The 15309-nt window shown below is 36.2% G+C and overlaps 1 protein-coding gene across 4 annotated transcripts in view; it reads left to right on the top strand.

Annotated features, from left to right (window-relative positions):
* Positions 1–15309, top strand: part of LOC136260065 (hepatocyte growth factor receptor-like) — a 54424-nt gene that overhangs the window by 6836 nt on the left and 32279 nt on the right. The window contains exons 1-9 of one of the 4 annotated variants that reach the window (XM_066053672.1): positions 1345–1448; positions 7159–7236; positions 9119–9146; positions 9508–9878; positions 10768–10813; positions 10877–11256; positions 12503–12521; positions 14523–14917; positions 15029–15055. In XM_066053672.1, the coding sequence (XP_065909744.1) occupies positions 7197–7236; positions 9119–9146; positions 9508–9878; positions 10768–10813; positions 10877–11256; positions 12503–12521; positions 14523–14917; positions 15029–15055 (1306 nt within the window). In that variant the 5' untranslated portion in view covers positions 1345–1448; positions 7159–7196. Of the gene's footprint in view, positions 1–1344; positions 1449–7158; positions 7237–9118; positions 9147–9507; positions 9879–10767; positions 10814–10876; positions 11257–12502; positions 12522–14522; positions 14918–15028; positions 15056–15309 lie in introns of those variants that run through there. The other 3 variants (XM_066053673.1, XM_066053675.1, XM_066053674.1) reach the window with 3 other exon arrangements.

Below are 15309 nucleotides of genomic sequence, written 5' to 3'. Positions count from 1 at the left end.
ATAAGACGAAGAAAAAAAAACGAAACTTTGGCCACTCGTATCTCGGATATGGCTCGAGTGATTTCCTTCAAATTGAATGTAGACTCCCCTAGCTGGCGGACAACTCTGCAGCAAATTTGGTTCCAATCGGATAAGGTATCACCGAGATACAAATGTGTGAAAATGACGTTTTCTTTCTTCCTGTCAATATACTCACGGTGTGGCGCGCCGGCTTCTTGGGCCGCACGACACACTATCGTGTGTCTTGATTTTTATTTATTTATAAAAAATTTTTTTTTTTGAAGATATAAAGAAAATAAGATTAGAACATACAAATAACAGTTAAACAATTAAATCAAAAACTGAGTCTCTGATTGCACCAAGGCCACAGGAGCACTTTTGATGTAACGACCTTGTGAAGATCGTGCTCCTCTAATGCATTGGATTGCTGAACGTAGTAAACAAAATGACAATCTACATCTAATCCATCCTAGTACTGTGGCATAAGGGTCATTCCATTAGTCAGACAATAAACTCGCCAATCGCTTGTAAAAAACACTGGCTTCATGGCCCATTCCCCCGGAAGCAGAGAACACTAGAGGGGTAAAAGAACTGTGTTCCACTTCACGGATTCGCAACTCATAAGCTCTCCTCTTTGTTATTTCGTGTGTCTCATTAGCTCATCAACTCATAAGCTCTCTTCTTTGTTATTTCGTGTGTCTCATTAGCTCTTCGTGTGTCTTATTAGCTCTCTTCTTTGTTATTTCGTGTGTCTTGATTTGAATGCCGCATGATGCTCAAAACTTTACTATGCATCCAGCACAAAATAGACAACCACTCTGGGTACTATGACTACTATCTATATAACATGTAGCTATGTGGTTTCCTCTGATGTGGCTGACTCAAGTAAGTACACAACCATTTCATTAGATCATAAAGAAAAGCGCTCTGGCTTCAGCATCATGGGATCATATTGTGTAGTCAATCTGTTTAGCTATTGATATAATTATTAGAAGCTACTATTAACTTTTTTTGTCTTGCCAGGCTAGGGCTATTACTTTTTAAAGTAAACCTAACCCCTTGCAACATTTATCACTATGCGAGACTACTTGTCTATAAGTACTAGTTCGATTAGTATTACAGTGGCACTGAGTGGCGGACTTAGGGGTTTCAAGCTTTCCACGTAAAATGTTCAGGGGGCCTCCTGGGGCCCCTTTCAGGTTGGGGCCCCGGGGGAAAATGCCCCAGTTACCCCCTGTGGGCGGCCTTGCCTTTATACATTCCCAGATCGCTACGTAGCTTGGTAGCTTACCGCACTATGTAACATATCACGTGATCCGGCGCAGAACATCACATGACTAATAATCTTAATACCCCGGTAGCAATTATTATAGCAGGCGTGTCTACTTGTCACGTATCCGCTCATTCAAATCATCTTGACTTGCCTAGAATCGACCGTGAGATCGCTTGTAAGTTTAATAATAGTGTTTGTAAGTTTGAATATGTGCTCTTGCTTTTGTGCAATGCGGGACAGCGATATTCGTTTTGGTATTAAAGCCATTAGGCATGCATCCATGGCAAAACTACGCCGAGTGAACTGCGCGCAAGTGTGGGTTACGTACGTATATATACCAAAACCAGAAGTTGAACTTGATCAATTTACAATCCGATAATTTAACTCGGCTGTCCAGTTATCAGTAATTTACTCGAGTAATTAACTCTGGCTTTCGTGTAAATTTGGTACAGAGGAAGCTTATGGTGATTGCAAATATTGTGTATGACTATGGGTAACAAGTTCTTTATAGACTTATGCCTGTAGGGAGTACAGCAGTGCCACAAAAATACAACTATATTTGGGGAGGGAGTTGTCTCCCACGTGGTGCACAAAAGGGATGATAATTATCACTAATATAAGAGAGTTGTAGCAGGCCATGTATAAAGAAATAAGCTATCTTTTAATAAACTATTAGCACATTTGACTTTAGAGCAATTAACAAGCCAAGTAAAGCACAGTCTCGCGTGGCCAGACCGCTTTTGTCGAGGAAAAGGGTTGTTGTATTTGACGGATCGATGGATTACGGGTCAACGGATCACGTAGTGAACATATTCCACTGCTCATTGGAGATTGTGTCAGTGTTGTAATATAATAATTATTTATACCAATAATGACAAAATGCTGCACACTTCATTTCATCGCTAAAATGCTCACCGGGCACACCTTTCCAGATTTATGGATTTAGTTAGGTAGCTACATGATCACTGTAACAATTGAAGGTAAAGCCTCCGACATCACTTTATTACATTTGTAGATTAGGTCTACTACCCTTTATCAAACTGAAGTAAACTAACCTAAGCCAGTCAGTATTTTTTTTTTTGTCACTTACCAGTTGGCTGAAAGGTCGGAGACTAATTACAGTCAGCCCATGCCGCAGCTGTAATTCTATAATCATGCTATAATTTACTTTCTTTTCTCATGGGTGGAGAGTGTGCCCTGGCCATCAAACTGGCCACTGAATTGACCTGTTTTCCTGTTCAGAATCTCAAGTTTGCTTCAATAAAGAAGATTGTCAATAGCTAATCCCTTGAACTAATTGGCTCGCCAAGTTAACTTACTCAGAAGTTGATAAATCCATAATCTCCTCAAACACCTGCCTATCCATGGCTAACGATGTGCACGTGCAGCGCCAGATAATGGACTATGTACTAGACCTATATACATATGACCGTAAACGGCCAGAGCTAAATCCGTAAATCTGGAACGGTGCGTGGGAATTTTAGCAATGAAGTGAAGTGTGCAGCATTAGTAAAATTATTCCAAGTATATTACAACACTGACACAATACTTATAAACATCTCCAATGAGCAGTGGCATATGTTCACCACGCGATCCGTAATCCGTCAATTTTTGATCTGCCAAATACAGCAACCCAGGGGGAAAGGGGTCTGGTCCGGTTTGAATCCCAAACTTGTCTTGACACTACCTGTAGTGTTAACCAAAGAAGCATGATGCATCTGAAAAAAGCGGTCTACTAATTAAAGCAGACAATGAAGGATGCTACAAAGTCAGTTACAACATCTAACATATGGCTCAAGATAAGGTGCATTACATTAAAGGCTTTGTGAAATATATCAGTGTTGGGGGTAACACATTACATAATAATTATTACTTTTGTTGTAACGAAGTAATATAACGAAATATGCTGTAAAAACAGATAATATAACTCAAGTTACTTGCTTGCAAATGTAACGTGTTGCCTAGATAATGAAGATACTGTAATGAGTCTAATATTATGTAATATATTGCTTTAAATAACAAAGTTACTAATCTTGTTAGTAATCTTGTTAGTAATCCACTGAGTAACGCCTAGCCACTATGAAATAACAAAGCCTACTGAATGAAGCTTATTCACCAGCTTCTTGCTTATAACCAAGATTTTCACATTGTTCCAACGCAATCATGCACGTGATAAAGTGGTAGTTTCACACGTGACAGCTTAAGGCTGTGGACACAAAGTAATATAATATGTAATATTATTATAGTTACTTTATTATATTATGTAACTGTAGCTAAATAGTTCTGTTGTAAATAATATGTAATATGTAACGAGTTACATTTAAAAAGTAACTGTCCCAACACTGAATATATATACAGTGCATGAAGCATTGAGCCTGCTATTTTTTTAGATGTCTTCATAGCTATTATTTCAGGAAATAATAACCTTAAAATTTTCTAGGTACTGCTTAGTGAAACACTGCACCTTATACTTGAGCCATGCCAAATCTATTTTTAAATTATGGGCTTAAAAACATCATTTTCGAATATCAAGTACCTGTAGTAGTCAAGTTTAAATAGTTACAACATTGATATTTGAAGTATAATAAATGCTGAGGAGTAAATTAAATTCTATATGTAGTTAATAATCTTGCGATAACTGTTAGGTATACCTGATGTTAAGAGTTGGTTATTTGTTAACACATGCTTATGATACTGTTTATAAGCTCTACCTTCAGTGTAGCCTTTTGCTCATGCTAATGCGTAAACATCATCTGGTGACAATGCTCAAGCTTCTTGGGCCCGGAAGTGTAATCCAGCCATAGTATTGGCTAGCTGGGTTGTAGACCTTTTTTTTATCAAGTTGTGTTTTCTGATCTCACCTTATAAGACTGAATAATCATGACTTGACATTTCACCAGAAATGAAACACTACTAATACAAAATAAATGAAGAGATCTCATCTAGTAAACACCCTATTCTGAGTTTTACTTTATTCCTAGCCATTTTTGAATGGGTTTTCACTGTTTGTAAACAATTATGCAACTCCTTGATTCTGATTAGCCAGCCGATATTTTGGTTGGATCACACTTCTGAGCCCAAGAATCTCAAGCATTGTCACCAGACAGTGTTTGCAAATTAGCGCAAGCGCAGCTGGGTACAAGACTACCTTCAGTACAATTCAAATTCCTTACCACTACTACACTGTACAAGGGCTCTTGTTTTTTACAATACATGAAACTTTTCTGCCATTTACACACCTGTAAATAAGTGTCAGTATTTTGCTGACGAAGATTTCAAAAAAGTCTAGCAATATTTTTAGCATCATATGTCAAATCCATTATCCCAATTGTTAGTTTGTATGTTGGAATTATTGTATTTTATAATTTTACAGATGCTGGTTACTGTTTTTGAGTGTAAATTGGTAAATCACGCAAAACATGCCATCTCATGATAAAAAGTATAGGAGCTATATAAACAATGCTCTGCTTTCTTATACATTTGTAGCTCTCTTATCATTTAGTATGGCAGTATTGTAACAGGAAGTTTGCAGTTCAGCTTATTGATGTACAGTATTAAAATACCTAGTATAATATCTGTGTCTGTGAAAATTAGTAGTAGTGAAATGATTGCATAGAGTGGTATGGCTTGCCTATCAATTATTAGACTTTCTATTGACTGCTACATACATATGTACAAGCAAAAACATAACAGTATTAAAAGTGGTATCCTGGCACTAGTAAATAAGCAGATTCTCCATGTAGTGAAAGGCATTTCCAACTTTGGTGCATCCATCTAAATAAACATGAAGTCATTAGGTAAAGTATGGCCAGACAGCTTTTGTATTGTGGGGGAGTGACAGACAAGTGTGCCTTATACAGAAAATGAGCAATATAGTTTCATACATGCACAACCAAAGCTACCATTTTTGAGTTGGCTGGCATATAAATTAATAGGTTTCAGTCTAGCAACTACTACTAACTAAGTTTTAGGACTTGACAGTATTAATACCTGCTTTTGATGCCTTCAGACAAGCGTAACTCAATAATGGCTAAAACTATGGGCTTTTTTCACTGTTAGACGTTACAGGTGCCTTTTGGCAGACATGGGGCTAAGTACATTTAAAAGTACTTAAGTAAAGTACAAGTACTTTTGAATTTTCCAAGTACAAGTATTCCAGCAGCAATCAAGAGAGTACTTAAGTAAAGTACAAGTACATGCTGGAAGTACTTAAGTAAAGTACAAGTACATATTACTGTAGTAAAATATATGCTCTATTCAGCGTATTGTAGTATGTAAGTGTGCCTAGGGGGTTTGGTTTTTATCACTCTTAAACTCTTAAAATGCACTGACTTAAACTCTTAATTGCCAGAATGCTATGACATCATTAATTGTGGCAACATGATACCAAGAGTAAATAATGGAAGAGCATTTACTCTTGATGATACATAGTATGGTTGGGGAAGGCAGTAGAAGAATCGCAAGAAATTGTAAACTGCACCTTCATACAATTTTGATATTCTCATTGTACACCCACTGTGTACAAACTACGTACAATGTTTGCAGTACTTACAAGTACTTAAAAGTACTTTAAGTACTCAAGTACATACAAGTACAGTACTTAGCAAAGTACTTGAGTATAAGTACAAGTACTTTGGGGAAATTAAGAAAGTATTTAAGTAAAGTATGAGTACTTTCAAATCTGTACTTAAGTATAAGTACACATGTACTTGGCCCCATGTCTGCCTTTTGGCATACCACAGTATGTACAATGCATACATCATAGACTTACCTTTGTCCTCATTTGTGTCCCATTTCTTTTTGCTGACAGCGCAATGTGTTGACTCACAGTAGCAATGTGACATTTGTAACAGAAATCGTCCTTATTTTCCATAGTGACTGGATTAATTGCAGAGGCACTTCTTGTTATATTCTTCTTTTGTAACTATGTAACAAACAAGCTGAAAAGCATATAATAGTGATCACTTTAGTTTTCAGTAATTGACAGTTGGCAAGCATAAGGAAAAATTAAGAATTTTAAGTTTGGGAGGTCACCTAAACCTGTAGATATCTTAATAATATAGACTGAAGTGTGTCATGATCCCTAATCGAACTTTAAAAAATTCAAATAATTTTTCCTTCTACTGGTTGATGCAAAGATCACTACAGTTGTTTCTTATTACAAAGAGTTGAATCCAGAATTTAGCACTGAAATTCTGTGTCAATGTTGCTTTGTATTAAATTAGAGCCTTTTGTGCTTGTGTCATGTAACTTTATACAGCATGAAATTCCTAATAGTCTGATATGGACATGCAGCCTGTCATGTGCATGCATGTATGTACACTTTTCTCAAAATTAATAGATTATACAAACAGTAGTTGGGATTCATGTTAAAGTGATCAGTACAGGTAGTCTGCATGTATGATGTACTTTTATTTTATGAGTGGTTTTCATTTTGATTTGACAAATTGAATATTTGTGCACGCTTCCAGTAGTTAAATAACTGCATGACTAATGTCAGTAAAGAGCCACCCATGCCTTTTACTGTTTGACATTAACAAGATATCATCCTGCCAATGAACTGAAGCACACAACTAGTGTATCTATACAAAGAATTGATACTGATTCATTTATTGTTAGTGTCAGGCCTGGTTAGTGTCTATAGTGCTTAATTTTTCTTGGAACTTTCATACAAGTCAAAGTGTGTGTGTGTGTGTGTGTGTGTGTGTGTGTGTGTGTGTGTGTGTGTGTGTGTGTGTGTGTGTGTGTGTGTGTGTGTGTGTGTGTGTGTGTGTGTGTGTGTGTGTGTGTGTGTGTGTGTGTGTGTGTGTGTGTGTGTGTGTGTGTGTGTGTGTGTGTGTGTGTGTGTGTGTGTGTGTAAATGTGCCTGTTTATAATGTACACAGGTAATGCTTGAAGGTTTAGTGTCAAAATCTACATAAATATGATTTCATCACTGACTATTGTTGCTGCATTGCTGACATGTAAGCTATGTGTACACAGTTTGCATTTTGTTGTGTGCCATCTAATTATAAGTTCAAAGAAAATAGTGTACTTTATTTTCCATAATGCCTCCAAAGTGTGCTATATTTTCCATGAGAGTATGCTTTATTTTCCTTTGTATGGCACACACAATTGTGCAATTTTGTGAATGCCCACCCACCCCCCTATCCCACTAACATACACTGTAGCTGTTAATAATGTCACCATAGAAGTTAACAAATTCATGGCTGTATATGTACAAATGTTCTTAAACTATTTATTAAACTGTCCATCATTGCAAGTCCGAGTGGCTGCTTGATATTGATCCCTTCAACTTTGCCGCGTTGATGGCCACATGTCAGACTGCACTCGCAAACAGCAATTAGATAGTTCTACAAACTGTCTGCTATTCAAATGCACACTGTAGCTAGGTTGTTCTCCTATCCCACTATGGATCTGATGGGTCTCAAATTGTTTGATAACAGTTGCTACAAATTAACCTTCTGCTAATCACAAGTAGGTACTAATTTTCTCACTACCATCATGGTGTTCTAGGTTGTGATGAACTTTATTATTTGCATACTTTTTGATTACAACTCCAAATTTGTACATTAAACCAGTAAAAGCACTGCATATGTACTACAGAAAATATAGCACTTGCTTTCACTAGTACAGCTGTATTGTCTGCATTATAGATTTTGACCTATAGCCTTATGTATGGGGTTTATAGTTTGTAGCACTGTATGTGTATTCATGTTATAAGTTAGATCACCCATAATCAGCAGCAGGGTTTTTGATATGTATTTATACTCTGGCTCACCTCAGACATCTACTGTTCCACCAGCAGTAATCCACCGGGCCAATCACTTTAAGTTTGATGCACGTGTGTTAGCCACAAAACTGAACTACATGTAATGCTGAAAAAATGTTGAAGTTATGCTACTTCTAAAAACCAGGCACTCATGCAATTAATACTATCCCATTCTAACTAAGTAGGTGATTAATCAACCATGTATTTATATTCATGCTATTGTTATTATTAGTTAATTAGATCAGTAAATACTGTAATTTAGTGTATTTTGTAATTCATGACTTATTTTGTAATTCAATAGTTACGTTGCTATACACTGCTAAGGAAGCATAACTATAACAAACCACTTTAAACCGCACAGAAGTGTATTCTCAAATATTTTATAGTGTCTATCACGTTTTCTCTTGTGAATTATATAGAGAAAGCTTCAAGGCTGCCCTTCATTTTCATTCACCTTTCAACTCGAAGAATACACTACCTTTGGTAGCCTAAGAGGCCTTCAACGTTGTTTAAATGTCTACAAAACCAAAAGGGAAGACCGTTCAAGAAGTATATGAAGAGTTGTCATACCCGTATTGCAGACTGCCGAGAAGAAACCACCTCAGAGCAAAGTTTATGTGTGTGAAAGTTTAATACAGACTTATTTTAGCTTTCATTTCTTACATCCTGGCTGCTTTTTTACCACTTTTAATGTTTTTGCTCACGTGGGTGCGTACGGACAAACAAACATAGGTAGGTACACACACACACACACGCGCGCGTTTTATGAAAACAATTTCAGTAAACCAGGCATGCACCCACAGCTGGCCTTTGGGTGGCTGTGGGCACGCGCCTGGTTTAAAAATTTGGAACAGATTGTGGGTCATTTTGTGCTCACACTGGACCAATGGAGTTCCAAGTTATCAAATACCCTCAAAGCTGAGAGCATTGCAAAGTAAGAGGTGTATGAGAATTTTTGGCTATATGCCAGTGAAATGTACCAAAGCACTTCCACAAATAACAGTTTCAGAATTATAGTTTTATGATCATACATACAGTACGTATGCTCCTTCCTTTTTGTTGTATTTTTACAGGTCTCTTAACTGATTCTGCCACTGCAAGGTATTATTAATGTAGACATATATATATATATATATATATATATATACACTGTACTGTCATTAGTAAACAAAACCAACTCGATAGTCTTGTACACACTGTATATACCAATGATAGTAGGAAACTTCTAAACTTTCTGAGTACTACTAAACTTGTAAATTAGTAAGGAGGGAGTGTCACACAAGTATAGATTGCATGTCCCAAACACCAGATGTTATAATCTCCCAATATACATTTACACAGACCTATTGATTTCTGGTAATGCACCACTATTTATCTTTATCTTGTGCTGCAAACCATAAAAGGGATAAGTGTTACATAGCATGCTTAAAATAATTTATCATGAATGTATTTATCACTGTAGCTGTTCCTTTTACAATGGACAATACTGCAGCCGTTATTTTAACAATAATGTTATGCTGAACATGTCTGACAATCATGATGTGATGATAATGCAACATTTAGCGCAGCTGAAAATAGTTGATTATGAAGCCATTATATCTGATGCCTGCTATCATAATGTGCTGGCGATTTTGTGCTATTCAACAGTGGAAATCTGTCAGAATAATTCAAATACTTTGTTGCAATTATGTTCCAACAATTGTTCAGATTTTTACTTAGCTCTTGAGCAAGAATGTCCTCATTTTGTTCATGGTAACTTTCAGCAGACAACAGGTTTGCAGTGTGGAAACAATTTCATGCAAGATTGTTTTTCTGTGGAAAGTGTTACTACAGGTATATGTGTGGTTGTGTATTTAAATAATTAGAAAAGAGATCTATACTCATGTGCATATGTGTATGCAAGTGCTTATCCTAAGGTACACACGCATACACACACAGATTTGCATAATCTATGCATTTGATACATGTGTACTTATGTACATTGGATGGTCAGTAGGTTAAGCAATGCTTTGGTGTAATTTCCACAATGCATCTACCTGTTTGTGCACCAATTTCTAACCACAACCTTGGTTTATTTTGTATCTCAGCATAGGTATCAGAGGAGTTATTTTGTAAGCTTTACTGTTAAGCTGCTGACATTAAGTAATGAAACAAGGGAGGCACCTACACCTGCAGATATACTTCCCCCAACTATCAATTGCTAAAAAAGTGAAGTGGCCATTACACTTTGTTTCCAGCCTGCTACAAATAACACAAATAAAGAAAATTACGAGAAATACCTCTGCAATTAATCCAGTCACTATGCAAAATACAGGTGATTATCATTACAAACATAGGGAAAAGCCATCATGCACTATACCATGAATCAACACCTTGCACTGTCAGTAAAAATTGGACACAATGAAAGTAAAAGGTAAGTCTATGATGTGTACGTTAAACGTACTGCAGTAGGAAGCATTTTTGGCCACTCTGAAGACACTTTTGCTACTTAACCAGTACTGCCAAAGCACCATGAAGGTATTGTGAGGCTGGTTTAATTTCTGGTCAATGTTTTTAGTGAGGGAGTGCAAACCAGTACTATAATACTGTTTGATAAGTTTACACAATAACAGAACCATACATGAGCTGAATAGCTGCTGTATAGATGCTTGTCTTTGTTACGTATATGCGTCTATTATCATATTGTTGTATTATCTATGCTGGTTTACTAATTGTTTTACAGATTCAAATGTCAGCATTCCCACTGGAGTATCACAAGTTCACACAAAGTATGTAGTAAATAATTGTATGTACTTGTTTTCATTTTATTTTTTTTGTGTGTATAACTATAGTTGCATCCCTTTTCCTGGGCCAGTTGAATGTGTGCCATATATGAATTCCTCATTTTTCTATTCATATACATCTGGATATCGATCAGAACGTGCAGAAGTACTAGAACTAATTTATGACCCATCTGGTTGCAATACTACTGGCACTATTGAGTACATATGCAACAGTGCCTTTCCTACTTGCGACGTTGTTAGTGGTGAACCAATTGTTGTGTGTGAAGATGACTGTCAGGTTGCTACTGCTGAAAGTGATTGTTCAGTATTTATGGAGTCATCATCATCTTATCCAATTAGTTTAAATTGTTCAGATCCGTTGCAGTATATTAATGCAAATTATCAAGGTGGTGTTCGCCAGCCTTCAGACCAATGCTTAAATTTGCAAGGTGCATCTAGTTAGTAATTTAATAGCTACATGTATTTCATTTTTATAGAGCAGTGCATACGTGCACAACACCACATACAATACAATGATTGCATTTACTTACATAGTTTAGTCTACACTGTAGAAAACAAACATGCATACTGAAATGTCTTCTAAGCATCAAGACACATGGTAGTGTGTTGTGTGGCTAACAAAGCTGGTGCACCACGTCAGTGTGTTATAAATTGGAAACACCACAATGTTACTGACATGTTTATATAACTTTGTGCTTCTTTATAAAGCAACTTTTAGTGGAGTTGTCAGCTATCTAAGTAGGGCAGTCCACATACCCAATTTGAGTAATTTGAGATATGAGTGAACAACTTTTTTTTCCTTCTTTTTGCATGCTTTATCCAATTGAGCTGAAATTTGACACACATACTGTAATTGGGATTCAACAACACGTGTTGGTGTTTATGAATTATAAGATAAATATTTATGGAGTATGGATTTATTACATGACCAGCTATTTTCACCTTACTGTAGTTTTTACAGCTGCAACCTTTTGTTGTTTTACCACTTCTTTTCATATTTGCAAGTCCCAAAGCCATTCTACATACAGCTTTGGTGTTTGCTTTATTTATACTAAAGTGATCATAAATCTCGTGATTGAATTTTTGTTGTTCGTTTTTATGCTAATTTGTGTACAAAGGTGATTGAACATTCTATAAGAGTGACTGTTCTATTAGAGTACGTATCTCAACCTGTGTTTCAACATACATATTAAGCTGTGCACAAAGAGACTATCCACCCACCAGTTTTCAAGCTGAAAAGGTTGGTTAACAACTATCCATGTACCCTTTCAACTTACCTGGTATATTCCCATAAAATTAATAATAGAAGAGAAGAGAGTATCCAACACAGTACAGGGACTCTACAAATAGTTTCGTCCAAATCAAAAGGATTCCATCAAACATGGTAACATGTACACATTGGCAGAACAAGGAAATATCAAAATGCCAAAGAGTTCTGTATTTCCATATGATACATATCAGCCACATAACTGCACTGCATCTGCCCATAACAGTAGGAGAATATGTTGCTTGTATAAGATAATACAGGGCTACATCTGTGTGAGAATTGTATTGTTGTTGTTCTGGTTAATAACACTGGTGTGGTGCACCAGCGTCTTAGGCCTTACCATGCACACAGTACTGTGTGGTTTGAGATTTATTGCTATTTATTATATTTTTATTGTTATATTTTAGCTCCATCAGAGGGGACAGAGTGAGTACAGTGATATTACTTCTGTACATGCGTATGTGTAACCCATTACTTAATTTAATCTTGTGCTGATAAACTAGCCCATGTGTAACATGCATCTCATTGATGTTGATACAGTAAACATGATTATGTGTTAATTGGAACAGTAAGGTGTTGCATTGTTTATTTACATACATGATGTAGGCTACTGTATGTATGTCTCTTTTTTTCACTACTTTTTAAAAGCTTTCTGTTTGTTTATATTCTTGTTTGCTACAGTATGTGTACAACATTATGTGTGTTTGTTCTAGAATACCGGCAATGAGATTCTCCCACAGATAGATATGACGTGGCATACAATCATGTCTCTTTTTTTAACACATAGATTCCTAATGATTTTTTAAAATACACTTTTTCATTATGGCTATAATAAAACTGCTGAGTTGTAATAACTTTTTTTTAGAATTCCATGACAATGTATGGACTGTTGTATTAGGGTAACTGCTTTTAGTGCATATCTCAACTTCACTGTGTGCAACAACTGAGTCTCAAATTAAACTATCCCACCTGATAACTTGCTGAGGACTGTTTTCATGATGCTAGAAACATATTGTTGTAAATAAAGCTATCCGTCTCTTTCATAGTAGCATCAGTGCTTCAGATAATTCTATGACACTGTGTGAATGGTGAAACATATAATGCCTCAATACAGTTCCTTGCATGAAAAATGACAATGGTGGTAAAAGGTAAAGCCACAGCACACAGTGTGGATATTTGTCACAGCATCAGCAGGCATACGTATGTCAAAAGTGAGCTTGTTGTTTTCATATAAAATGATAGTTGTGCACTGCACAGTTTGGTGTTGTGATGAGACTCTAGCCTTGGTAACAGTCAGTGGTTCTGTGAATTCTCACTAAATTTGATGTTAGACGCACTAACACGAAGGTAGTTTTTGTTGTGAACAAGTTTTTCCTGGAGCCATCCAAACAAAGGGAGAATGTTTGGTTAATGAAGATAAGGAGCCCATAAGTTCCACAAGGCTATGTGCTCCTGGACATATTGGCCAGTATATACTTTTTAGTAGAGCGGCTGAACAACAAATTTTGATGAAATCATTCACTTTGTGATAAAAGCACCAAATTTTCTGTGAGTGTACATAGTACATACCTAACAAGGGAGATCATCACCTGATATGCAAACTTTAGTACATATCTCCAGCATAGTTAAAGTAGAAGGGACTTTTATGGTGATGTATTTCATTGTAATTGCTGGGTTGCAGTACACTCAACCATTAGTGAAAATGTGACTGTCTCAGCAAATACCCGTTTAGTTTGCACAAAAGCATGCGTTTTTTGTTTTTTTTAAATTGTAAAATTATGCATGCTACAATGAAAAATATGCTAATTGAGGCATTCGCAGTACTCAAATAAATTAAAACTATGCACCATCATACGTATCTGCCTACTCATGGAAAGTTCGAAAATCTTTGTTTTGTTTCTGTGGTCCTAACTAGGGCTGAAACAAATACTAATACTCGACTAGTACTCGCTAAGGATTTTGGTACTCGGATAGTAAAATTGTTACTTGAGTACTCATTAAGATCACATGACCCAGCTCACATTATGTATTTGTCTTCAGGGATGAAGGCTATTATAGAGTTTGATTGGCATAATTTTTTTGTCAGGGACACTAACATAAGCACTTTTATACAGTGTGTGTATCATTGTTGTTACTTGAAAAGCTGTAAACTGTTTAAGGTTGATACAAAACATGTCAAATGGGTATGACTACATGCAACTGTATCATGAATACTCGATCGTTAACTCTAGAGAGTACTCGAATACTGAAAACCATAATTTTTTCAGCCCAAGTCCTAACATATTATGTGTGTCACTTGTGTCTGTTTATGATGCAGTAGACGTGAGCAAGATTGTCATCATATCTTCAATAAAACTGCCTTCATGTGTGTATGCTTGTTTTCCATAGTCACTTACAGTACATGATTCTATGTGTATTTAATTTTAGATGTATTGCTATCCCCGAAAACTGCAAACTTGTGCTTCAACGAAATATGTCATACCCTCAAGATTTCAGTGCAGAAGTAGCTGGAGTTTTCTTTCAAAGTCTTCAAACAATGGACATTGAAGCCAACTGTATGATATCCCTGACATATGTGTCTTGTTATTTTGCTTATGTACCTTGTGATCCAAATGGCGGGTTACCTTTGAGAATTTGCCCTGAAGATTGTATTGTTCCAGATGCTATATCAATGTTCGCTTGTAAAGAAGTTTATGATCTTATTAGATCATTTAATAACAGTGTTGGTCAGATAATCAAGAATTTCAATTGTTCTGACCCTTCTACGTATTTGCGGGATTCTGTTTATTCACAAACTAACTGTTTGCCAATTGTTACACTAAGTTAGTCACATAGATATTTATTAATTTGTTATGTTCATACGTATGTACAGTATTTGTAGGCACATCCTAATCATGCGTGTCTTAATCATTACCTTTATGCCTTTGCTGTAGGATCATTGTTTACTGAGGAAATTGAAGGTAAGAACTGTAAAGATGTCCAAATGTATCTGTTTTATATAGTGTACGTAGTATTATATGTGAATCATATTGCTGGTGGAAAGTCCCCTGACTGAGACATTTAACAAGTGTAAAAAAAAATTATATTTGAGTAGGGATCATAGAAATAAAAAGCTATGAAGCAAGGGAGTCACCTGCAGTTATACTAGTAGAAATTTAATATTATTATTAGAGCTTTACGGTGACCAGTACTGAAGGTCTACAGCAATTTGTGC

Source organism: Dysidea avara, chromosome 7 (genome assembly GCF_963678975.1).
Source record: "Dysidea avara chromosome 7, odDysAvar1.4, whole genome shotgun sequence".
NCBI classification, from domain to species: domain Eukaryota; kingdom Metazoa; phylum Porifera; class Demospongiae; order Dictyoceratida; family Dysideidae; genus Dysidea; species Dysidea avara.
The sequence above is the reverse complement of the archived record's forward strand: the minus strand, read 5'-3'. Positions and strand labels throughout refer to the sequence as shown.